The following is a 25,721-nucleotide window of genomic DNA, read 5'->3' on the forward strand; positions in this document are numbered from 1 at the left end:
AAATAAAATATAGTTGCTATTTTGCCCTCATCAGAAGAGTTGTGCTGAGACCACACGCAGACTGAGCTGGGAAAGCAGAGATCGCTTATGTTACTCAGAGCCAAAACAGAACCTCTTGTGTTCGTAAAGATGTTTTTGGAATGCCGCTGTAATTGGATACCTGCTCAGGGCTACTCCAATGGTAACAGTAATAAATATAATATAACTAATCACTTAGGGTGTTTATCCTCACAAGGTGGACTGAAAATACAAATATATTTCAGTTTCCATCACTTCAGCCAGTACGGGTAACAATCAAGGGACTACGGGAACTGTAATCCTAATTATCAGAGGTTACTAGATTCCTTACTTCTATAATATAACATTAAAATTTCAGATTTAAAGCAATTAATAACATTAAAGTGACAGTAATACATTATAGTTCTTCAATAGCACAACTATAGCATCTTTTGAAATAGTCCAGATATGTGTAGGATTGCATTTGGGAATTTCCCAAACACCAACAGTTAAGTGCATTTTCCTGTGAAGCACGTTCAAGAAATACTGGTTTCCTCAAAAAAAAAAAAAAAGTCCCCATCTCTGGCATTTACCAACCTAAGTTCTTTGATCAGAACATAAGCAGTGCCTTCCTGTACTGGACCCCTGCAGGGCCCACCTAGTCTAGCAGTCTGTTCTCACAGTGGCCAACCAACTGCACGAGCAAGCCCACTGGTCGGTCTCCCAGCAGATGGCCTTCAGGCAGTCACAATGCCATCAAGGCTAATAGCCATTGATCCCCATAACTTCCAGGAATTCATCGAACTGTTTTTGAAACCAGCCAAGCTGGGATCCAACCCCACTAGAAACTCAGATGCCAGTCTTAAAGCTAAAGCAGATATATACGGGTACAAGGGAAAGACATCCCAGGATGCATACTTTAGGTTATCTGTCTGGAGAAGGCCCTTCATCTGCGGCGCACGTACACCTGCATTTCTCCCTTTCCTATTCCCTGGAGCTAAATCGAGACTGTAAGTTCCTCGGGTCCGAGGGCGTCCTTACGTTTATGTTCTGCTGCAGAGCGCCCTGCGAGAGAACAGCGAAAAGCTTCCTCTTGGGGAAACTTCGCTTACGAACAGCAGCAGGCAGGCGCTGCACGTAAAATTTCCAATCCAGACTCGGGAGAGCGCGGAGCGCCCTGCCCCGCGTGCCCCCAAAGTGCCCCTGGGGCGGTTGCCTGAGTGACACGGGAGGCCGGGCGGCGGAGGAGGAGTCAAGAACTTTCAGTTTAGGGCATGATGGGAAAGCAGGGCGAGCGGCTGGAAATTCACCTGTGGCGCCGGGGGGAAGGGGGAGACCCGCCTCTGGCGGGGGGGGACGAGCCTCCCGGGAAGCGGGTCTGCGGCAGCCATGGTGAGTGGTGGGAAGCGCCTGACGGGGGACGGAGGAAGGAGAACCCGCATGGGACGCTGCTTCGGGGCCCTCATGACCGAGGAGGGATCTACCTGTTGAAGTCAGGTGAAGCAGCCTTCCGAACAGAGCGGCGGGCGGGTAGGGCGCGAGGCTCGCCTGTAGCGCCCCGCAAACTCAGGAAGTTAAATGGTCTGTTCGGTTCGAGAGGGCTCTCTGGGCTGGGGTAGCGATCGGTCGCCTGGGGGGAAGAAGACAAATTTTGGGGAACTTGATTCGACTATTGGCCATTATTAGGCTCCTTCAATTGCTTTTCATTCCATTTCCTGTTCCTGCTTCTTTCCAGCGCGAGGGTTCATTCAATTCCCACCCTACGCGCTGCGGCAGAAATCAGTGGAAGAGAAGGACGGGGCAAACGTCGCCTGTCCCTTTGCCTGTGGTTTATTCAGTGCCAGGCATGGAGGGAAGGAGAAGGAATTGTACCTGACCCCATCTAGTTTTAATTTCCTAAATTTACCACCTTTCTTTTCATAGGATTCAACCCAGGGATGCTGCTGGGCATAACTTAACCCGTGGCAGTCTTTGCTAAGTACAGTCTAACTAAATCATTACTTTAAATCAGTCGTCTCTAAACCAGGTGGGCTCAGCTGCATAGGTTGGTTGGCTGGAGATTATGGAAGTTATATGGCAGAGGGAGGGACATCAAAAGTTTAAAAGTAGGTATGGAAGAGGTCAACTAATTCTACTTTGAGTCAGCAAGTGGTGAGCAGGTATTTAGCTAAGCTATTCATCACCTCCAACATGAAAAAAAACCCATGAATGTAAAAATACCTGTTATATGGTTGTGGCTGAATTCACACCATATAGTAGGCTAAAATATCATTGTTTGTGGTTCACTGTGTTCTGTGAACCCAGCCAGTATGCTAAGTTTTTGATTCCGCATTCTGTACAAACTTGAGCATTCATGCTAATTCAGTAAACCATGGTTTAGTTTGTGAGTTGTGTAAACACAGGTGTTAACATGGGTTTGTTACAAAGAAATTGTGCCAAACTAAACTTATCTCCTTTGATAAAGTTACTAGTTTAGTAGATCACAGGTATGCTGCAGACATAGTATACCAAGACTTTGAAATAGTCTCCAATGATATTCTCCTTTATAAAATGGTAAAATAAGAACTAGATGATACTATTGTTAGACAGACTCACAGTTGGCTGAATAACCACACCCTAAGAATGCTCTTAATAGCTCCACTTCAGCTTGGAGGGAAGTATGGTGTGGGGTGCCACAGAGCTCTGCCTTGTGCTGTTCAACATTTTTATCAGTGACTTGGATGAAGAAGCTAAGTGGATGCTTAAGGGAGCTAAAAGGTGTGGTGGCTAATACTTAAGAGGAGAGAGGTTAAAAAAAAAAGTGTCCTGACATGAATAAGATGGAACTTAATGGAGAAATGTAAAGTTCTGCATCTGGATGAGAAAAATGGGAAAGTGTAAATGGGAAAGATCTGGCTTGGCAGCAATTTATGTGAAAGGACTCTGGGTGTCCTTGTTGATCACAAATTGGATATGCACCACCAGTGTGATGCAGATGCTAAAAAGGCAAATGATACTTTAGGGTGCATTAGCAGGACCTAGTGTTCACATCATGGGAAGTAAATGTCCCATTCTGTTCTGCCCTGGTCAGACCCTACTTGAAATACTGTGTTTTGTTCTGGTCACCACCATTCAAAAAGGGCAGTTATAAATTGGAGCAAGTTCCAAAGAGGAGTACTGTGATGGTGAGGGATCTGGAAACCAAGGTATATAAAAAACAGTTTATGGATATGTTTAGGTTACAGAAGAGATAACCAAGGGAAGATATGATACTAGTCTTCAGCTACGTGAAGGGTTAGGCTTAGCCACTTAGAAGACAACATGGGATTTATTTTCTATTGCCCCAGAGGGCAGGACCAGAATCATTGGGTTAAAACTATAAGAAAGTATATTCAGGCTACAGATGCCTCAACTTACAAGCTTTTGGCCAGTGGAACAGACGGTTACATGTTGTGTTGTGTTTTTCTTCACTGGAGATCTCTGAACAGGGACTGTATGGTCATCTGTCATAGATGCTGTCATGGATTCTGCACTGAGTCAGGGGTTGGACTTGATGGTATCACCCACATGTGAAGTGGAGAATATCACTAGGCAATGTTAGTTACTCTAGCAGAGAATTTCTGTGCTTTTCCAGCTTTAATAGACTCTTTCTTTGCCTTTTTTTTTTAAAACCAATTTCTGTTATGCTAGAAGCTACCATAGAGAGAGGGAAGAATCTGCTCCAATAAAACTTCCCTATTTCATGAATAGACTGTATTTATGAGAATTTAGCAAATTATTACAGCTCAAGAGGGACTCCTCTTGCAGAAAAAAACTGGCCCCCATAGCTTTGAGAGTTTGGCAACAATGGTATCTCATACCTTATGTCAGCAGTGACTCTACCACAAGAGGAAGGAGGAATTTTGTTTCCAACCAAGTAAGGTTTGCCTTGACGTGATACCTCTCTTCATTCTGAACCTTTGCTAGAGTTTTGTGTTATGGGATTAATATATGAAGAAGATCTCCAGGAATTTGTACCTCCTTAACTGATTTTCTGTTGTTTAATGTTAAGGTACATTTTGCTTCCCCAGAGTGGGGATAGGAAAGTAGGGATGACTAAGTATGGAAGCATTCAAGGATAGACAAGTAAAAAAAAGCAAGGATGCTGAATAAAAGGTGAGGTTACTAAGTGATTAGGATGATTGACTACATTCTAAACTCTACTATGGATCCTCTTAGTTCAACTCAATTGAATTTAGTTCAACTCTTCAACTAAGTCCGCTCAATTAGCATATCCACTCAATTGGATAGGGTTTTCATTTGTTGCCTCAAGGACAGGAAATGGTAGATTTTGACCTTTGATTTGTATGTTGTAAATGTTTTGATTTGCCTTTCTTTGTATTGAGCTTGTCTTTTCCTGAGATGGCACAGAAGCACAAGCCCAGGAAAAGATGTGGCTGCTGTAAGGTGTTCCTAGCAGGTGATACGTGTATACTCATGTGCATCACATTTCATATTTTGTTCTTCAAATTCCATTCTCTGCATAGCCATATAATTTTATTCTTTTGTTATTTCTTTTTGGGGAAGACAAAAAAAGCATCTTAGAAAGTGATACACACACACACATGCAGATTAGTTAAACAAAACTATTATTCAGATTTAAAGCTTGTGAACAAATGAATGACAATACATATTGTTCTGATTTTTACAAATAAGATGTCAAAGGACATCTGTCAAAAGTGTTTCAGTTCTTTCCAATGAATAGCGAAAGGCTGTGAATGGGAGCCACCCATACTGGTTGCAGCCTGAGAGGCCTGTCCAACCAGCTTGCTGATTTTTCAGTGTTGCAATTAAATTTGAAAAAAAGTAGCTCCACTGTAGCCAATTTTTCAATTCTAATTATATGTGTAAGAATGTGTTTTTAAGAAAGGGAACTGCTGACTTTAGTATTTACTTCCAGGAGTCACACATAGTATCTGGCACTTAGTCAAATACTTTCATCCATTAAGAAGTGGTTTTCCTTCTAAACTAAGAACATAAGAGTTGTCTTGATGAATCAGATAAAACTCTATAGACCTGCATTCTGTTTTAACCAGGAACTGGCTAAGCTCTGCCTGAAAGTGATTGCTTTCCCTCCCAGTGGAAACCCATAGCAATTTTCCTCAACCTGATCCTGTCCTGATATGATGGAATATACAACATGCTATTGTGGATATTGAAAAGGTTATGGACTGTAGCTTAATACTGGAAAAGATCATTTCTTCAAAGCATATCATAATTTGAGGTAGACTGTTTTTGAATACAGAATTTCAGAGGAAGGCTGGAGAAAAAATATTGTGATTCACCACAGGCTATTAGGCATGTTAGTTGCCCTTTTGCATATCACAAGCCTGCCTTTTGATTATTAAAACAAATTCAGATTGACAAGAATACAAAGTCCTTAACTCCAGGGAACATGTAATCTCTGTAGAAAACTAACAGAATAAACAGCATGCTGTTTTTGTGGGTAAGGAGACACAGCATAATGCTAGCTGAATAAAACAGCAAGGATTGATGCTCCTAAATGGAATAATCCAGCAAAAGTAATCCCTGTATTTGTGTCTTCAACTATTTGATCCATTTATCATCTGAAACAGCTGATTATCTGAATTCTCTGTGTCCATTGTGCCCAGTGAGAATCTTCTGTTCATCTATCAAAACATATGCTTGCAGGAAAGCTATTTTTGCTTTCCTAGCATTTGGTCTTATCAGCAGCATAGTCCTTCCTGTTCTTTGATGCTGTGGGTGGTTTTGTTCCCAACCAAGTTGGCATTTTACTTTCATTGAGAATTTTCAATGTTTAATATTTTATTAGTTAACCTACCTTTTTAAGAATGGACGACTTAGTCAAAAATATGGGGAGAACCTGGCAGCTAATTTTGACATGGATGATGCATGCCTATGTATTAGGGGTACACTCTTCTACCTGGCATCTTCTCAAGTGTAAGTTACAGCACAGCAGCTCTAGCAGCAAAAAAAATTTTTGAAGACACATTACATTTTTACTTACTTATAGGGCTTGCCTAGATTAGCCAAATGTAGTAGTCTCAATAAAAAAAGGCAAATTTGCCTCTCCCCACACTCTTCCCACTGGCTGCTTACTTAAATCTGTGAAACTTTAGATATTCTTTAGAGATTCAAGAGCTTCTAATGTTGGTGTTCTGCCTACTTCAGTGTTGTCCAAACTTGGCCACTTTAAGATGAGTGGACTTCAACAGCATGGCTGGCTGGGGAATTCTGGGAGTTGAAGTCCACTCATCTTAAAGTGGCCAAGTTTGGACAACACTGGCTTACTTTAACTATCTGCCCCAAGTACTCTACCTTCTCTGTTTTTCACTTTCTTCCTACCATCTGCTCATATTCTATCCCACCAAGGTGACATTTTTTGTTCCTGTTCCAGTTTTTTTTTCTTTCTTTCATGCTTCTGCCAATCCTTGTGCTTCCTCATACTTTTATGTACAAGAGCCAAAATCTGCACCATTTATGCACAGTTTGCTGTAGCTTGCACACAATATACTTTGATCTTGTTTCCTGGTATTATTGCCTGATTTATTAACTAAACCTGCTTTGTACAAAGAAATCCAAGTTGAATTGGGGTACTTTGAAGAGATTCCATTGTTTTCAGAGTCAAAACTGAAAACAATTTTGAACTGAATTTGAACCCTGTGAAAGCCCTGTGAGTGATTCAGCAATTCAGAAGGCTACAGAAAGGCCAACGTAAAATCAAATAGTCACATTCCTTTTTATTTTCCATACAGGGAAAGTGCTATGATAGCACAGGAGAATTGAGTTACTGGTAGGACAATCTTCTAATCCGAGAGATCTTGAACTAGAATGGTTAGGGGGAAGGATGCTGAGTCATGTATTACGTGTTTTTCTCTTTCTCTGTTCCTTGTTACTGCCTTCTCATCTGCACAAGAACAGGTGAAGAGCTTGAAAGAAGCCAATGAGAGAAAGGGTTATTGTGTGTGACACATTTCTTGCTGGTATACCCAGCTGAATCCTCTATCCCTCAAAAATTATGAAATATCCAGCATTTTCTGGTAAGAAAAGTACTTTGAAGCAGGCATATCAACTCCATCCTGGTTCTGCATTTCATGGTAGTCATCCCATTCTTGTTTGCCATGAATGCTTTTTCTTTTCCTTTTTTTTAAATAGTGAGGCCAACAGGCACAATATATTATTTTATCTTAGAATAAAGCAGATCTTCATTTTTTACCAAACCATTCTCAATAGTTAAACATTTGTTCATAACTTAAAACTTGTGTTTGGGTAAATTAAGTTTTCATTACTTTGGGGATTCTGTCTCCCCCCCCCCCCAACTTAACACCCAGGGTTGTCTGCATTCTTGTTTTCACTTGCATCTGACTCAAGAGCCTTGACTCAATGGATAGCCATGTCCACAAATACGATCTTGTCTGCCCCAAAACAGAGCAATTATACAAATATTTTTTTCTTTTCAAAATGTTTAAAGGACCTTTGAAATAGGTAGCAACTGGGAGGGGAAATAGATTGTTTTTAGGGGGGGAAATCCACTTTTTGCTATCTTGGCAGTTTTATTATAGCTACTATAGCACCAACAGTATCTTTTCTCTTCTACCTCCCCTATAGGACCAAATCTTGTCAATAATTAGTTTTCCTTCTCCTTCGGTGCTGATAGTCCAAATCTGTTATATGTTGGCCAGAAATCTCATTAAGGTCCAAGAGCTCAAGTTAATTGATAGGAGAGTGACTTAATTAATCTCTCCCTTGATTATATCATTGTGATACAAATAGAGAGGGCAGAAAGGCACACACTGTTCTCCTGTTACATCTTTGAACTTTCCTATTGGCCCTTGATACACAAGCTGAACAATATTATCAACCAGGTAAAGTCTTGTTGAAATGGGAGAGCCCTAAAGTGACTCACTCACTTAAATCAACAACACACTGTTTGTTTCAGTACCAGTAAATTGAGACCCAGAACACAAGCAAGGATAAAATTACCAAGATATCATTGGATTGTTGATAGAATTCTCATTTAATTGTATTTGATACTCACCTAGTAAATGCTACAAGAACTGGGATAGGAAGAAGTGTTGTAAGATACAAGTTTAATTCAGGTGATACTTCCTCTATTTTTAACTGGCGTAACAGGCAAAGAGCAAGAGTCGTAGTAGTTGGGTGGAATGGCAAATGAGGATCAGTTCTTGAAATAAGATTTGCTGATTCCAGTCCTCCAAATTTGGTCAATTGTCTGTCCCTTATGAAAGTATAAGATTAGCATATATGGAATATAATTGCTGCTGCTGCTATTGTTAAATTATTTTTAAAAATATAACTGCCTTTTATTCTAAAATAATGGGGCAGTGTCCTAAAGACAGACATGAAAGATGACTATAGAATCAATCTCTTCCAAATGACATATAAGCCTTCACACGTGTCTCAAAGTTGGACATGTGGTTATCTGGCTTTAATTGTTAATAAAATCTAATTGTTCTTATTACAATATTTATAATTACATTTAATTGTTTTTTAAAATGTTGTATCAAACTTCCCCACCTGCACATCTTTCAGATATGTGGATTTCAATTCCTAGAAATTTTAGCAATGTCATGCTAATTAATAGAAAATCTGGGAGTTGAACTCAACATTTTTAAAGGCAATGTTGGCAAGGGGGTGTTGGAACTAGCAAAATGTGATAGCAGTCACTGGTCTACATTGCAGTGTTGTGTGTATTCTTCAGTGGGGTTATTTAATATAAATCTGTTGTCCTGGTAGAACTGCAATTTATGGCAGAAAATGTTAGAAAATTAAAAAATGAAGGTCTTTTGAAGGGTTTCCTATGTGGCTCAAACTGGAAGTGACCAAAATTAACTGAACAAAGACAAATCTTGATTATTACTGAGTAACTCCATTGTTTTGTTCAAATGTTGAGGACAGCTAGTTAGGTTTGGTTAAAGTTCACAGAAAGCTAAATTAGTTTATAAGCCAAACATAGATAAATGTATTTTGCACTTGCTTTAGGCCTGAGATTTTGTATATTTTTTTGTTTAATTTGATTGTTGATGCTTTGCTGCATATTTGCACATTGATGTTATGATAATACACACTCCAGTGCTGTGTCATCATTCCTCCCATCACTTTTCTTTGGCAGCTCAGTTCTTTTTTAAAAATGTAATCATAGCAGCAGTAGAACTGAAGAAAGCATTATTGGTGAAATAGTTGACCATCCCAGATAGAAATTCTGGATGTTGAAGCCCAGCCTTTTTGGAGAATATTAGGCCAGGGAAGAGAGGCTAAGCAGCACAATGTAAGCCTGAATTATTTTGACACTTTTGTTCAGTAACCAGCAGGATTCTGCATGAAAAATACCTGTCCTGCTAACAAGCTGACTTTAGAAGAAATGCTATTGGTAGCATTTCTAGCAATTTTCTACACTTCTGTCCCTATAACCAACTTGTTTTCTTTACTCTAGATACATTTTATCCTGCTGTTCAGCCGACAAGGGAAATTAAGACTTCAGAAATGGTTTATCACACTTCCTGAAAAGGAAAAGAAAAAAATCACCCGAGAAATTGTGCAAATTGTTCTGGCTCGAAATCAAAAAATGAGCAGTTTTGTTGACTGGAAAGACCTCAAGCTTGTTTACAAAAGGTGTGGATAGTTTTATAAATCAACTTTTTATATACCGTATGTCATTTCCATATGTGATACAAAGGGAAGAGGAATAAAAGCTCTGTAAATCAACGACCACTTGCTTATAAATATCAATTAGCTTGGCTGAATGAATTGACAAATAAAATGAGTTCAGTTCATCTTTTTTTTAAAAAAAATATTGTTTTGTGAAAAGAGAAAGATTACAGAAATTGTATCAATATACTAAAGAAAATCTACATTCAGAGAATCCTGTTAGCTGAAGAAAGAGTTGAATAACATTTTCAAAGTCAGTGGCTGCAACTGAACAACTTGGCCCAGTGTTTCTCAACCTCAAGAACTTTAAGATGTGTGAACTTCAACTCCAAGAATGCTGGCTGGGGAATTCGGGGAGTTGAGAAACACTGACCTGGCCAGCAGACTTTTTTTTTCAATGATATGATGAAAAATTTTGGTTTTCACAATCATTTGAGGGCTTTTAAGTGTAGAAGTGTGAGAATTTCTTTCTTGAAGCTCTTGCATTCATATTTCTGCTATTATTTCATGGTTTTTCATATGTACTTTTCTAGCAAATTCTGCTGCTAAGCTTGTGTGAGAAAATCTCAGGGTGCTCTGGAGCTGCCCATGAGCAAAGTCATGAGGAAATTGCGGGCTAATGAGGAAGACACTTACCTTAGAACAATCCATTTATTGGGCCAACTCAAGTCACAAAACAGTGTGCAAACTTTCAGTATGACCTTGAAAGGGGCTGAAGAGAAGCACTACTTGAATATGAATTTTGGATTGCTTTTAAACTTTTAATGATGTCAATTATTTGTATGAAAACTACACCAATATACAAATATTTAAAATATTATTTGGGGCTGATGATGATAAAAAATGAAGGTGTATGGAGGTATGTTAAGAAATAAAAAATAGGTTGCCATAGGACAGACCTGAGAGAAACAGGGTGAGGTTTTACCTCAGATTATGGTACTGAATTTTAACCTTACTTCATATCTACATAACTTAAATGGCACTTATTGTTTTCATAATCAGTGATAAACACTTTCCAGTGCACTTTTAAGACAAGTTATTTTATGATGTACTTTATAAGCCAAACTGAATAATGAAGAATAACTGATCATTAATATAGCCTAATGGTCATATTTTTTTTCTCCTCACTTTAAACTTAGGTATGCTAGTTTATACTTCTGCTGTGCAGTAGAAGACCAAGATAATGAACTCTTGACCCTAGAGGTTGTCCATCGTTATGTAGAGCTATTGGACAGATATTTTGGCAATGTAAGCTTATTTCTTTATCCTTGCCCAATAAATAATATTCTTTGCAATTATTCTGATTACATGCTTATCAAGTGTCTCTTGTCTCCCTGGCCTGTCAGGCCTAGCAAGATACAGGCTGTGTTCATACTTTGTATTAAGTCATAATGTTGCTTGTTTGGTTTGGCTTTGTATGTTGTATGAACCCAGCTATTGTTGTTTGTAAATTGTGGCTTAGAATACCGTATGGAGAAATCTAGCCAGTTAGGGCTTATTCAACAAGCCGATATGTGAATCCAATCATACTGTGATTCCCCCCCTCCCCCTTATGGGAAAGCAGGCTTGCAGGGAAAGGAGCATTGTATATTTTGAAATTGATTTAATTTTGATGTTCCTGACAAGGTAGAAATATTTTTGGTGCATAGTCTGTCCATTTAGAGAGATAGTTCAGCTTATTTGTGATTTATTATATTTTAACTATGTATTTCTAAGATTTATTAGTCATCCTCTAGGCAATACTTCTCCAGCCAATATAGCAAAAAGATATCCCAAATAAAATCTGTATAAATCAAGTAGAAAAAGGATAGATCATCTTGTGTTTCCCTGAAGGATTATGTCTGAACTCTTTTTCACCCAAGGCTTCAGTAGCTTTGATCAGCTGAGGTTCATGAGCCTGCCTGGAAAGAGGCTACCGTACTTGGCTGCAATTATTTTTCATGCTCTTCAGAGTACACTACTGTGGTGTGTAATTGGTGGGGCAACTTCTGAAAACTAGTCAGAAACTTCAACTAGTTAATGATACAGCTGCTAAACTTCTTGCTAGCATCAATCTATGGAAAAACATCTAGCTAATTATTAAATAGTAGTTACTAGTTCGTTTTCAAGGACACTTCCAAGTACTAGTCACCTGGCTATCCAGATTCACCATTTTTTATGGCTGGAAGAATGTTAAAATGCTGTGGAGAGGGTGAAGGCTAAATGAAGAACCTTCACATATTAGAAAATGGTGTGGTCTATGGCATGCTGCCAATGGACTAATCATCTATCATAAAAAATAAAGCTACTGACAACATACAGCCAGTAGCTTCACACTGTTACAGCATTATGGAAGACAATGTAGCCAAAGCTTTGAAGGAACACTACTTGCCATCAACCTGCCTGCCAGAAAGAATATTGTATCCTATCTCTTTCCCTAATATGGGTGAGCCGCTCATAAGATTACACATGTGATTATTCTGTCTACTTTAGTTCTTAATGTAATGTTCATCTCTATAAAGACTCTATATAGAGTACAGAGAAATATCAGGACACTGAGGGGCTAACTCTTCTAAAGCTCTCCTTTCCCCCCTGAAATTAATTTGTGTATAACCTTCCAATCCTTGCTAAAACAAATATACTGCATAACAGGTTTTCTTTTCATTTGTTTTTTCATCCCAGGATAATATAGGACCCATGAGTAAATTTGAAGAAAGATCACCATGTCTATAGAAAGGCAAAAATCATAGCCAGTGCATACTCTTTACATGACTTCTTATAAAACCCCACTGAATCTAGGACTTTATTTCTAGAGAAGTGTGAAAAGGATCGCAGTCTCTCAACAGTTAAGGAAATAAAATGATCTTGAAATGTCACATAGCTTTAAATTATTTCCCAACTTGAAACCACCAGGATACATTTAGTTTTGCATTTCCTTTGTTCCTGGCTGCCCTAGGAGTACACATATATACAGAGAAAGTCTGTATTTGATGAGTCTGAGTATACCCATATTCAGTAGTAGAATACTGACTCTAAATATTTATTTCTATAATCCTTACAGGTATGTGAGCTGGATATTATTTTCAATTTTGAAAAGGCATATTTTATTCTTGATGAATTTCTAATGGGAGGGGAAATTCAAGAGACATCCAAAAAATCTGCAGTGAAAGCCATAGAAGAAGCTGATATGTTACAAGAGGTAAGGCAGAAGAGAGAAGAAGAAAAAGATAAATCCATTCTTTTCACTCCTTTTTTTAAAAAAAATATTGTCGTGCTTATTGTTTAGGCCATTAATCATACTGTAACAAGATGAAGAATACAAAAACAAAAACCCCAGTACATAAGAGAGGAATAACAGAGAATACCAAAAGTTAGAACACTACAGGTAGTCCCTGGGTTAAGAATTCCTGGATTATAGATGATCCATAGTTAAGAATGGAGCCTATTGTAATAAAATTCATGTTAAATACACAATGATTTGCGTTAAATTCACAACGGTTCAAGTTAAATACACAATACTATTTATAAGCTATTATACAATAACACTGTTCCGGCTTACATACAAATTCGACTTAAGGACAGACCTTGGGAATGGAACTCGTTCTTAAACTGGGGACTACCTGTATATAAAAAGTTCCTGGTCACTTTATGATGTTCATATAGTTTTCTTGCAGATGATAACACCCTAATGGCAGAAAATGAAGAAGAACTAAAGAGCCTCTTGATGAGAGTGAAAGAGGAGAGTACAAAAGCTGGCTTGAAACTCAACATTAAAAAAACTAAGATCATGGCATCTGGACCCATTAATTCCTGGCAAATAGAAGGGGTAGAAATGGAAGCAGTAACAGACTTCATTTATTTGAGCTCCAAGATCACCGCAGACGGAGACTGCAGCCATGAAATTAAAAGACGCTCCTTGGGAGGAAAGCTATGGCAAACCTAGACAGCATATTAAAAAGCAGAGACATCACCTTGCCGACAAAGATCCGCATAATCAAAGCTATCATTTTTCCAGTAGTAATGTATGGCTCTGAGAGCTGGACCATAAAGAAGGCTGAGTGCCGAAGAATTGATGCCTTTGAACTGTGGTGCTAGAGAAGACTCTTAAGAGTCCCCTGGACTGCTAGGAGGTCAAACCAGTCAATCTTAAAGGAAATCAATCCTGATTGCTCATTGGAAGGATTGATAATGAAGCTCAAGCTCAGATACTTTGGTCACCTAATGCAAAGAGAGGACTCTTTGGAAAAGACCCTGATGCTGGGAAAGATTGAAGGCAAAAGAAGAAGGGGACGGCAGAGGATGAGATGGTTAGATAGCATCACTGAAGCAATGAGCATGAAACTGAGCAAACTCAGGGAGGCAGTGAAGGACAAGAAGGCCTGGCGCAATATGGTTCATGGGGTCATGAAGAGTCGGACATGATTTAACGACCGAACAACAAAGTTTTCTTGGAAGAAATTCAGAAATGGTTTGCCATTGCCTTCAGGGACGTTTTTCAATTTCCCATTCCAGCTTATAGTCCTGGGATTTCCTGGTGATCTCCCATCCAAGTACTAATCACCCTGTTTAGCTTTTTTGGGAATCAGTCAAGATAGGTTAGATGGTGCTATCTGCTATGGCTCAAAAAGCTACATATGAATAATTAATGAGTAATTAATGCTGTGTTGTCTTCATGGCAGAGGAGGCTGTTTCCTCTGGGATGAGCAAAGAACATGGAGAGTGTATGCCAAGAGTATATAATCCTAGCAGGGTCACTCAAGGCATGGTCATCCCAGCTGCCCAACTAAGCAAGCAGGCACCCATATTGGACCACAAAGATATAAGAAGGTCGAAGATCACTTTAGTGACAGTGGCAAAAGCAACCTTCCCTGCTACTTGTGTATTTTACCAAGAAAGCCATATAAATAGAAAATGAGTAATGAAATAGTGCCAAATGACGGGTTTCAAAGATCAGATGACACTCAACATGCTACTGAGGAAGAGCTAAGGATTTTTCAGAGTACTAATTGCGTTCCTGATGTAGCTAGATTAAAGCCTTCAGAACCTCTAGTTGCTAATGTTGCCATGCAGGAAAAGAAAATTTGAAGTTGCAAGAACAGAATTACAGTGAAAACATGGATCCAAAGAAGCACGAATATGGGAAAGTTTAGCACATTGAAAGATGAAATAAATCAACTACACATTGACATTTTAGGCATGCACAGATTGAGATGGACTGGAATTAGACACTTTCAGTCAAAAGATCACACTGTTTACTACTTAAGACATGAAAAACAAAGAAATAATGGTGTTGCTTTCATAGTTAGGAAGGGTATAGAAAGAACAGTACTTGGCTACAATGAAATCAGTGAAAATCATTTCATTCCTCACATGATATGGAGAATGCTATTTCTATCATTAATATTAGAATACCTTGCATTAAATCTCCTTTTGTATCAGTATTTGCTACAAACATTTGGCTTGAACTGTTCAGAAGACATGCTATATTGTTGATTGGTGGGCATTTGGTTCAGTTTTTTTAGAATGTTAAAAAGTGCTTGGCTGTGCTTCAGTTGCCCTCTTAGATCATGGGTTTGAGGGGAAGCACACAGGAAGGAGCGGCCAATGTATGGCAACAGATTTGTTGCTATCTCTAGACTTATGACCAAGTGGTTTTTGCCAGAGCAAGAAGACCATGCATGGTTTTCAGTGTAGATCTCCATGACATTAACAATAAAATTGTAGCCCAGTTTTGGATCCATATTGTATGTTTAACTTTCTATTCCTGGCCTGAGTGCAATCACCATACTCCCAAACAAGTTCTAGATTACTATAGCAATGATGAATTGTGAAAATGCCACTTAGGCATAAACAGCACAATTCTATAAAATATTATTTGTGCCTAAGGGTCAGTTCAAACACTAAAGTACATAGCCTACTCATTGAAATATCTAGTCTATTCAGATACTTGCTTTCATGGGCAGAACCAACTAAAGAGGGATTTAAAAGAGCCAGGAGTCAGGACTGTTTTTCCCAATCTGCCCAACATGATCATAGCAATTACTATCTGCTGTATAAATGAATCCTTGGACTTTGTACCCTATTTATCCCTGATGGCATGTACCTATGATGTCATGGAAAAACAAGGTATGATTTGTGAAACAATTTTTAAGTCTCATTTGTTAAGCAACTCGGCTGAATATATAGTATAGTAAAATTGGTCTCAATGGGACTTAAGCACACCATTGAGACTGGTTTGTGCACAACCAATGCTAGAATTTTAAAACAGGATTGGGAATGACTTTACCATTGTGGAAAAACTTACTAAAGTCTTCAACAGAAGCATCTAAAATGAACCCAGATAATTTAAAAAGGGAATAAACAAATCTTGTTGGCTAAATGCTAAAACTCTGATAATCCATTTCAATCCAGTGACAAGCTGATATCTTGAGATTCTCAGTGTTTAAGGAAAAGGTTAAATTGCTAGGCTGCATGATTATAGATTGGTGAATGAAACCACTAGAATTAGTTGATTGAAAGAATATGGATTTATTAACAAACTAATAATGCTTCATGTTCATAAGCCTCCAGACCTCATGATTTCAAAACTATTTGTTTTATTTTTGTAGTGAAAGTAATTTTAACATTCAGAATTAGTCTAAGCTACAAAACTAAGCTAGTGAGAGGAGAATGAATCTACTACTAATGTGATTTTTCTTAATGGTCTCAATTTAGCTTACCAAATTAGTTTCAGTTCTCTGGTTTTTCATGGGTTGATTGTTCTTACATTATGAATTCTATGTGTAACTTCTGATAACTGAGTTATTTTCTCGACTGTTCTTTGTTTCAGACAATGGAAGAATATATGAGCAAGCCTGCCTTTTAAATCAAAGCAGCAAAAGAGGCCATGTAATGTGGTATAACATCTCCTAGGTGCCAGTTTCTGTTTAAGATACACATTCCCCAAAGCTCCAAAAGTGATTTTTTATCTATGCAACTGTCAAGATGAAGGTCAGCCACAATGCTGTCTATATAGCAGCACATGTATATTATACTTTATATGACTTTATTTTAATTTAATCTTTCTTGGCTGTCTAGATTGAAAGTTTTATGGCAACTCTTACTATCAACTTTTTAATTCTAAGAAATTGATACTAGAACCTTTGAAGGATATATTTATGACTCTGGACCAGTTACTGATCAATTCAATATAATTTTGTAAAAACAAAAAAAAATATTTGTTATGTGGTCATTTCTTCTAGATTAATAATAATACTTTTGCAAAAAATGCATGGTGTTGATAGATTCTAATTTTTAACTTGTTTTGATGGCCAGTGCCCTAATCCAGATTTAACTGGATTGTAAATAATGTAATACATTATAGTCCTTTGGGCTGGGGTTGAATCAATTTTTTACAAGATTGAATACAAATTTTGCCAAGCATTCCTGAATCACTATTTCTGCAAGCTGAAAGAGAACAATTATATCCTAGTTTAGATAATGTTTTTATCTGGGCTTTGAGCTTCTTCAGTGAAGCAATAAATTGAAATGGCTGAATTTGATCCTCACAGCTATAAATCTACAAACATATGAATGCAGTTGTACAATGGCTGGAGGCATCCTTGAGTTATCAGTCAATTTCCTGCATCAGTGCCTTTTATGGATTTGGGAGGTATGGGGATTTTATCTTATTAGAGGAGCCATTCCCATGGTAAAAAGTTGTCATGGAATACAGCCACCAGTCAGGTTGAACATCCTTAAACACTGTAATCTATGTAGCTGGGGTGTTCTAAGTACTGTATTTGCCAAGAATCTCTCCCTTCAGCCATGGTCAATGAAAAGTGAAAAGCAAGGTCTCTGGGTTTCTGATGATGAAGGCCCAGAAAATACAAAACTCAACAAATGTTATAAAAATCTTGAGAACATAAGGAGAACTTATGTAGCCATGCAGTCCTGCATGTGATGTGAGAAAGACTTACTAAAATTCCCTTTCAAAGCAGTCAGTTCTCTAGTTATGATAAAGGACTTGTTTGGGAAAAGAAAAACATGGAAGTCCAAGGGTATAAAGCAAAAAATTACCTGGCAGCTGATTCCATTCTTTTAACAATTCTCCAGTTGAATGATAAAGGGGCTGACCAATTCTCACTTGGTAACTTGGTAAAGTATTGTGTGGAAAGAAAAGAAAAAGTTTTAATGTGTTCAGGCTTCTCAATTAACCAGACATTCTAGGGGTGGGGTAGGCAATCTGAGCCATCTACAAACCTAATATTCCATAAGCAGATCCCACAGTCCTAGTAGGGGTCAAGCTGCATTTTTATTTGGGGATCAATTTTTTTGGTGGGTTTACAAAACAGATTGGGTGCCTTTAGCATTGCAGCCCCCATGGAATCCTTTGTGATGGTAATTGATTATGATTACATGTCATCAAGTCATGTCGACTTTTAGCAACCACATAGCTACATGTTTGAAACTCTGAAATCCTCCAAAGATTTCCCATTGTGTTGTTAAGAGTGCCATAGATGTAAATCTTCTGTGAAGGCTTGGCAGCAGTGTTCCTTGTCCAAAGCCCCCAAACAGTTAAAAGTTCTGAACTATAATGGTGCAGATTATGCCCACTACAATGATGTCACAACTTCACTGCCACACCCACTGCAGCCTCCATGCCAAAATGGTTGTCGAATCTTATCTGTGAGGAGGCGTTCTGGAGCCATGTCAACATATAGGTGTTTGTCATAATGATATTTTTGTAGTAGGACCTGGATAAAATAATTTAAGTGATGGTGCCCTGAGGATACCATTAGCAGTAGCCATTATCCAGGAACCAATAACAAAAAAGAATAATAACAGTCAAGAGACTGCAAGACTCGGCTGCAGAACTTCTACTGGAGAATAACTTCACTTGGTAGCAGTATTTCATTCAGTCAGCATGTCAAAGTAAACAGATTTGGTCTGCATCTACTCAGCTACACCATGGATGAGAACGCAGTTATTCCTCAGATTTTTCACACTGCTCAGCTAAGAAAAATGCCCCAAGAGGCATATAAACCTCTCTGCTTTAGGGTTCAGTCCATTTAGAATTGTGTGCTCTGAGGCAAAATGCCTTTTAAAAGGTTTATGTATGTATGTGTGTGTGTATAATATATAATATTAAATACCCTTCACCCCCAGCACACAAACTTTTATAAGAATGAACATTTGTACTTTTTTTTTTTTTGAAAAGGAAACAGATTAATGAAAGAGAAGGGATAGACTGAACTGGCTGAGCACATACAGAACTAGTGGGAAGAGGAAATAGAAGTCATCTGTCCATCTTTCCTAGCACATATCTCTTGGCCTTCACTGGCTTTCTTCACTTTGAAAGTGCACATTACTGTCCTCCCAAGTCCTTTTCTGCTGCAGCCTTCCATGTTATCATTTATATGGCTCTAATAACAAGGTGGTGAAAAGATAAAGTTCCAGTATCACTAACATTCTGGCCCTTTAAAAATTATGCATAGATACAATTTTAATCATATCTTGCACATTTTCCATGTAGTTCACATACACGGGTTTATCTCTCATTGACAACGGTATCAGATATATATATTTCATCACATATATGTTTGTTTTAAAATCCTGCTGTATAAATTTGAAGATACATCTTGTCTGGGATTCTGTTTTCGTAAGAGCCAACCAGATGTCTATGAAAAACTCACAAGCAGAACATGACCGTAATTGGATTCTGTCAGTTGGGTTTCTCAGCAGTTAATCTTCAATAAATATTCTACCTCTAATACTGGAGGTAAAGCATGCCCACTTGGACTATTGTCATTGATATCTTGCTCCATGAATTTGGGTAATCCCCTAGTTTGACATTTTGTTGTAACAAATATCAGAGTTTTAACTCTGCATTTTATGAAGTACTTTTTTGGGTCAATGTTGTATCTCATGTCACTCAAATTCATTAGCTCAATCTGATGTTCTTTTTTCTTTGGTATTATGAGAGTAGGAATGTTGTCTTTTATGGTGGTGTACACACTATCAAGTGTGGTTTAAAAAGATTATATAGTTATAGATATATAGATATCCTTTACATTATGCATACTTGTGTATTTTTTATCATCCCCATCTCGTTTGTTTTTCTAAACTAAAAGTCCTCAAATAAAATAACTTTTTTCATAGAACTATTCCACTTTCTTAATCACTTTGTTCTTTTCAGCAACTAGTTCTTCAATGTCATTTTTTCCCCAAACTCTGTAATGTCCTATCTGATGTGCAGTAATTATAAATTTCAAGTCTGGTCTCAGTATGAAATTGACAGTTTTATTATTATTATTTTTTAAAGATTCCTAGTGTACTTTTTCAAACAATAATAATTCTCATTCCTCATCTTCTGTGAGCATCACTATAGTCATCTCTTCATCCATGTCATCCGCTGGAACTCCTCATTATATGAAATAGCTCCCATGAGATCAGGAAACAATGAAAGGCCATCATTCAGAATAATACCCTTTGTTTCAAAATCTTTGAATAGGTTTGTAGTTTCTCTAAAGAAAAAAGACTCACATACCTTAGGGCCTTATTCCTTATCTCAGTGAATAGTTAGAATGATACAGAGAGCTGGAAGGTATTATTTTAAGCACTGAGTCCAACTCACTGCTGGGTGCAGTCAGTGAAATTAAAACATCTGCTAGAAATGGTGTCTGCCTCTGCTTGAACCCTCCAGTGAATGGGAGACCTGAACCTTTCTACTGACAAACTGCTTTTACTGTTACGTTGTGTTTTCTTGACATGTATTTGTCAGCTTAAACTGTCATTCTGTGTCCTGTGTAATTCTTTATACAGTATTAAAATGTAGTGTTTCCTTTCACGTTAAGACATTAGAAAACTGGAATATTCTAAAAGTTCCAGCACACAATATTATTTCCTTGACATATCATGCTGCCTACCATAGGGGGGCACCATGGCAGCACTTTGCCTATCCCTCTCCCTCCCTCCCTCCTTCCCTCCTTCCCTCCCTCCCTGTCTCTCTCTCAGTCTCTCAGTCTAAAACAAACAAACCAACTGTTTTGAAAGAAAAGAAAAAAAAGAAAAGAAAAGTATAGATCATAATAGAGCAATTCTGCTGAATTCTGCTGCTAAATATATTGGGAGCAGAATGCTGCCAAAAACATCTGCAGGGAGGGCCTTTGGGGGGGGGGAGACAAAAGCAGCATCACACCATCACAATGCACGTTGAGCCCTTTTTGTAGTTGGCACTGCTTTTTGCCATTATGATGAAAGCTTCAGATCCCGCAGATGGGTCTGAATAATGGCGGTACAGCTTTTCCTAAACCGAGCGTTTTTCAGGTCCTTTGGATTTCAATTCCCATAATTCCAAGTCCTTGGCCATACTGGTTAATAGCTAAGGAAGGTGAAGTGCAGCTTGGGGAATGCTGGATCAACGGGTGCGCTTTTGTTTACTTTCCATTTAGACATTCAGCGAATGAGAAGAGCTTAGTAATGGTGTAGCAACAATGCAAAGAAGTTAGTGCTGGAATCTCCAGGTAAGTTAATATCTCTTAAAACACTAGATGCATTAGGATTTCTATACCTTGTGTAATTTTTTGGGGTATAACAATGTTTGCATCCTTCATATGTATGTATGTATGTATATATATATATATATATATATATACACACACACACACACACACGCACACACATATATATATATACTGTATGTATGTGTGTGTATATATATTATAACAATGTTTGCATCCTTCATATATATATACACACACACACACGCACACACACTGTATATACTGTATGTATGTATATGTGTGTGTGTGTGTATATACACTGTATATTGTAGTTTTCAATTTCAGATTGGTACTGAAGAGACCGGAGTTCAAATTTCCATTCAGTCATGATCCATCTTTACAGGATTGTCAAGAGGGTAAAAATACTATGAAACACAATGTATATTATTATGAGTTTCTAAGTCAAGAGTTGACAAGTGGCCTTATATGGTCCTAAATCTAATTTACAAAGCTCTTTGCAAGTAATTGGTTCAGAGTTCTGCAAGGATAATCTTCCCCTTTCCTGACAGTCTTCTTTGTGGAGAGGAATGACAGTGTCAAAGAAAGATTGGCAGCCATCAGAAAAAGGGGAACAGGCTCTTAGAACAAGAGCAAATGGGATACCAGACCCAGCTATGGCAGATAAATAAGAGAGCTGGAGAGATGAAAATGCCTTTCAAACAAGCCTGGGTCACACCCTAAGCCAATGGGGAACAACCTGAGATCCAGAGCCACACGTGCCTTCCTATCACTTTTTGAAATGCCTTCTAACCCCAACTGTCAAACATCTGTGTATTATTTCCTGATGTTTTTAGGTGGGAAATACACAAACAGTGTAGCATAAGCTTTTAAATAGCATAATATTGTTTTAAAGAGTGAAGAAATCTTGCGCCCAATTTTCTGCAAAACCCGGGGAGGGGGAATGGCCCCTTTCCCCTCTGCGTTATAATCCACCCAGTGTGACCCTTGTCCTCTCCAAAATTATGAAATGTGGCTAATTATCCACTAATGTCCTAACGTAATTTGGTTTGGGAATATCATGCTATGTGAATATAGCCATTGTAGTTAGAAAACATGATGATGACTTTGTATGCTATGTGAATACAGGCAATTCAAGGTTATTCAGTAGCTTAATCAAACCTTGGCTTACTGCACACTCTATTACTTGAGTGACAAAGTTTTACTTTGGGCCAGTCACTTTCTCTTAGCCCAACCCATCTCACAGGGTTGTTGTTGTGGGGTGGTGGGAGCATTGGGTATGTACACTACCTTGAGTTGACAAAAAATAAAGGCAGGATAAATCAAATCATAAGATCATATAGAAAAGGACAGAAACATACTGGGCTTGGTTTGTTTTGCTCTGAAAAATACTTGCAAATGCCAAAGCTTCTAGTGTATGCATCTCCATGGGAGCAACGTGCTTGCTAACTGCCTGAAGTAAACCAGGGTTTTCTGCCTTTTTGGCTGGGCTGATTCATTGGATTCAAATGTCAAGGGGGCCATGATCAAAATCTTACACAACTGATCTTAGCTTGAAAGCAAAAGCAAGCTGGAAGAGTCTTCACCTGTTCTGTACCAAAACTGCAGTGCTGACTTCTTGCCAGCTATGGCCAGGCATCAATTCTAGCCCCTCACTGCTGGGAGAGCAGCCAATTAGTCCCCATGTGGGCAGAATGCCTTTCCTTAAAGGAATCATCTCACACTGCAGCAGCCAAACTGTCTGCCAGTATTGTGTTTTCTACTCTTTTTCATCTAGACAGCATTTTGTTTGAAATTCAGAATGTATAATTTGCAGGGCATGAGAATTCCCCCACCCGCCCCTTTAGTTCAATTCCCTTTTTCTGGTGCTTCCTGGAACGTTTGCCTAGAACATGCGTTCAGCAGCTTTTCTGAGCCCTTCTACGTGAACCAGTTTCTTAGGTTGAAATTCGTGAACTGAGTATATAAACAACTCCTGCTCTCCAGCTACTCTGAGCATCTAAACTTACATATGCTTGGCCCAGAGACTTTAGAGCCAAATCTAAAGTCTGCATGGTAGCAATAGAATTTGTTCTGGGAATAAAGACATAACGACGGTTTTATAACAATTTGACTCACATCAAATTTCATCTGATCTTTCATTACATAATTGGAGCTTTGAAAGGGGTTTTGATCTGCCATGTAAAATATGAGGTTGAATATGAAAAAAATAAATAAACCTTATCCAGATTTCACAGTTAATAGAAGGGAACCCAATGCTAGAATAAATATTTTGCAATGCAGAAGGCTCCAAGTTAAGTCCCTAGTATGGTGTTTCTCAACCTTGGCAGCTTGCTGGCTGGGGAATTCTGGGTGTTGAAGTCCACACATCTTCAAGCTGCCAAGGTTGAGAAACACTGCCCTAGTAACTCCAGTTAGAAAGTTCGGAAAAGAGATATTGGGAAAGTCATCTGTCTGAACATCTGTTAAAGCCTGTTGAAGAGTTTGCTATGGTATAAGATAGCTTCTTATAGCCATCAACATTAAATGGACATTTTAAAGACAACAGTATCAGTAGCAAAAGTTAGTTGATACTACTCAAACAGAATTTTAAGCAGAGGGTACTGAAGAGGCATTTCTCTTGATCTTTATTCAGCAAGTAGGTTTCAGCATTGGGAGAGCTCCCAGTATAAATAATATTGGCAACTATTTTTGCATGTGTCTAAAGATCTCAACCCTTATTTCCTGTATTTTTCAACCAGCTACCAATCTAGGATGTATGATCCATACGTGCACTCTAAAATACAGTACTCTCCAGATTCTGGCCCAGAGCCCAAAGGCATTCGACTGACATCATTGCCCTCATTGGATCCCCATTCCACATTAATCCATAATGGGATCATCTGATTTTAGCCTAGAGAGCTACTGTGTCTGTCTGTGTGTGTTTAGATTTTTTATCCTGCCTTTATTTTTATAAATAACTCAAGGCGGTGAACATACTCCTTCCTCCTCCTATTTTCCCCACAACAACAACCCTGTGGGGCGAGCTGGGCTGAGGGAGAGTGACTGGCCCAAAGTCACCCAGCCAGCTTTTATGCAGGACTAGAACTCACAGTCTCCTGGTTTCTAGTCTAGTGGCTTAACCGCTAGACCAAACTGGCTCTTATTTTATTCAATAAGTAATACAGTGGTACCTCGGGATACGAACTTAATGCGTTCCGTGACTCTGGGCGTATCCCGAGTTGGTCGTAACCCAACACAAATTTCCCCATAGGGTTCAATGTAAATCCGGTTAATCCGTTCCGCCCTCCGAATTTGGTCGCACCCCGAAGCAAATTTTCCCATAAGGTTCAATGTAATTACCGTTAATCCATTCTGGCATCTGCGGACCACGCGTCAGGGGCGGGAGAAAGGCCAGGCGCGGCGCAGCATGAGAACGGCCGGGCGCGGCGCAGCGCGGTGGGAGAATGGCCGGGCGCCGCGGCGGGAGAACGGCTGGGCGCGGCGGGAAAACGGCTGCGGACCACGTGTCAGGGGCAGAAAAATGGCCACGGACCACGTGTCAGGGCGGAAAAATGACTGTACCCCAAGGCGGAGTTCGCACATCGAGGTAAATTTTTGCAGCCGGAGCTGGTCGTAACCCGAAAAGTTCGTTAGTAGAGGCGTTCGTATCCCGAGGTACCACTGTATTGAATAGGTTTATTCAATAAATAATGATTAAATAAACCATGTACAAATCCAGTGAAAGAAACACATCTGGCTTTATGAAATCTTTCCTGCCAGTCTTTCAGTCTGAGCTACAAGATGGTGTGGCCACATTGGTGTTAGTTCTGTCTTCTCCACTCTCTTTGACTTCATGTTTTGCTCCCTGTGTTGAATCTTCAGCAATGACTTTGCCAACCTCTGGTCCATTTGAACTTCTCTTCCCATTTCACAGTTAGTCTGCACAATTAAAAAGCAAGCTAAGCCTGAAGAAGGAAGACAACATGAGGCAATCAATTCAAGTAGGAATCCTGGGTTTCTGGTAGTGCACACCTTCTCTGAATCTTTGCCTTCATTTTTTTCAAACTATAAGTAACATTCAAAACTACTGATTAACTAAGTTTCTGATATTGATATTTTCTTCCAAACAGGCTTTATAACAAATCCTACAAATAGCCTGGAGGGGAAGCCAGCAAGTCTACTGTGGTCTGTCTCTGACTTCATGCAATTTTAAACAGTTTTTTTCCCCTGAATTTATCTGTTTACCATTTTAACTCTGGGTGGAGAACAGTAGCAGGAGCTACGTCTTTGATTTCAGAAGCACTTTTATGTGTTGTCTTTTCTCATCCATCAGCAGCTATTTGGGCTGTTCCTGTGAAGAGAGAACATGTAGTAGTAAATTTTGCTTCTAGCAAAACACTTGCGGCAACCTCAGAAATAAGGCATGCTTATCTTTCTAGTTCACTCACTATCTATAGTCTACAGGCTGCAGAATAAAGTTGCATTGCATCTTGGTGAGAAAGAAAGGCAAAAGCCCTCTTGTGAAGTATTGCCGGAGGGAACTTCAGCTTAGTTATTTATTTTGCAAAGAATAAAAATGAAGTTTGAATAGAC

The 25,721-nt window shown here is 38.7% G+C and overlaps 1 protein-coding gene across 2 annotated transcripts; it reads left to right on the plus strand.

The window, feature by feature from the left end:
* The first annotated feature begins 1,259 nt into the window (after positions 1 to 1,259).
* AP1S3 (adaptor related protein complex 1 subunit sigma 3) lies at positions 1,260 to 16,851 on the plus strand. 2 transcript variants are annotated; one of them, XM_007428574.4, is made up of 5 exons: positions 1,260 to 1,389; positions 9,452 to 9,630; positions 10,806 to 10,914; positions 12,707 to 12,844; positions 16,475 to 16,851. In XM_007428574.4, exons 1-5 carry the CDS (start codon positions 1,387 to 1,389, stop codon positions 16,508 to 16,510), a joined length of 465 nt encoding a protein of 154 aa, XP_007428636.1. In that variant the 5' UTR covers positions 1,260 to 1,386; the 3' UTR covers positions 16,511 to 16,851. The 2 variants fall into 2 exon arrangements, with proteins under 2 accessions (XP_007428636.1, XP_087988121.1); XM_088131995.1 differs by lacking the exon at positions 1,260 to 1,389 and adding an exon at positions 1,398 to 1,494.
* Positions 16,852 to 25,721: the final 8,870 nt, after the last annotated feature.

This window comes from Python bivittatus, unplaced genomic scaffold (assembly GCF_059951505.1).
Source record: "Python bivittatus isolate LINGU-HERP-01145 unplaced genomic scaffold, Pbiv_v1 ctg000980_np1212, whole genome shotgun sequence".
NCBI classification, from domain to species: domain Eukaryota; kingdom Metazoa; phylum Chordata; class Lepidosauria; order Squamata; family Pythonidae; genus Python; species Python bivittatus.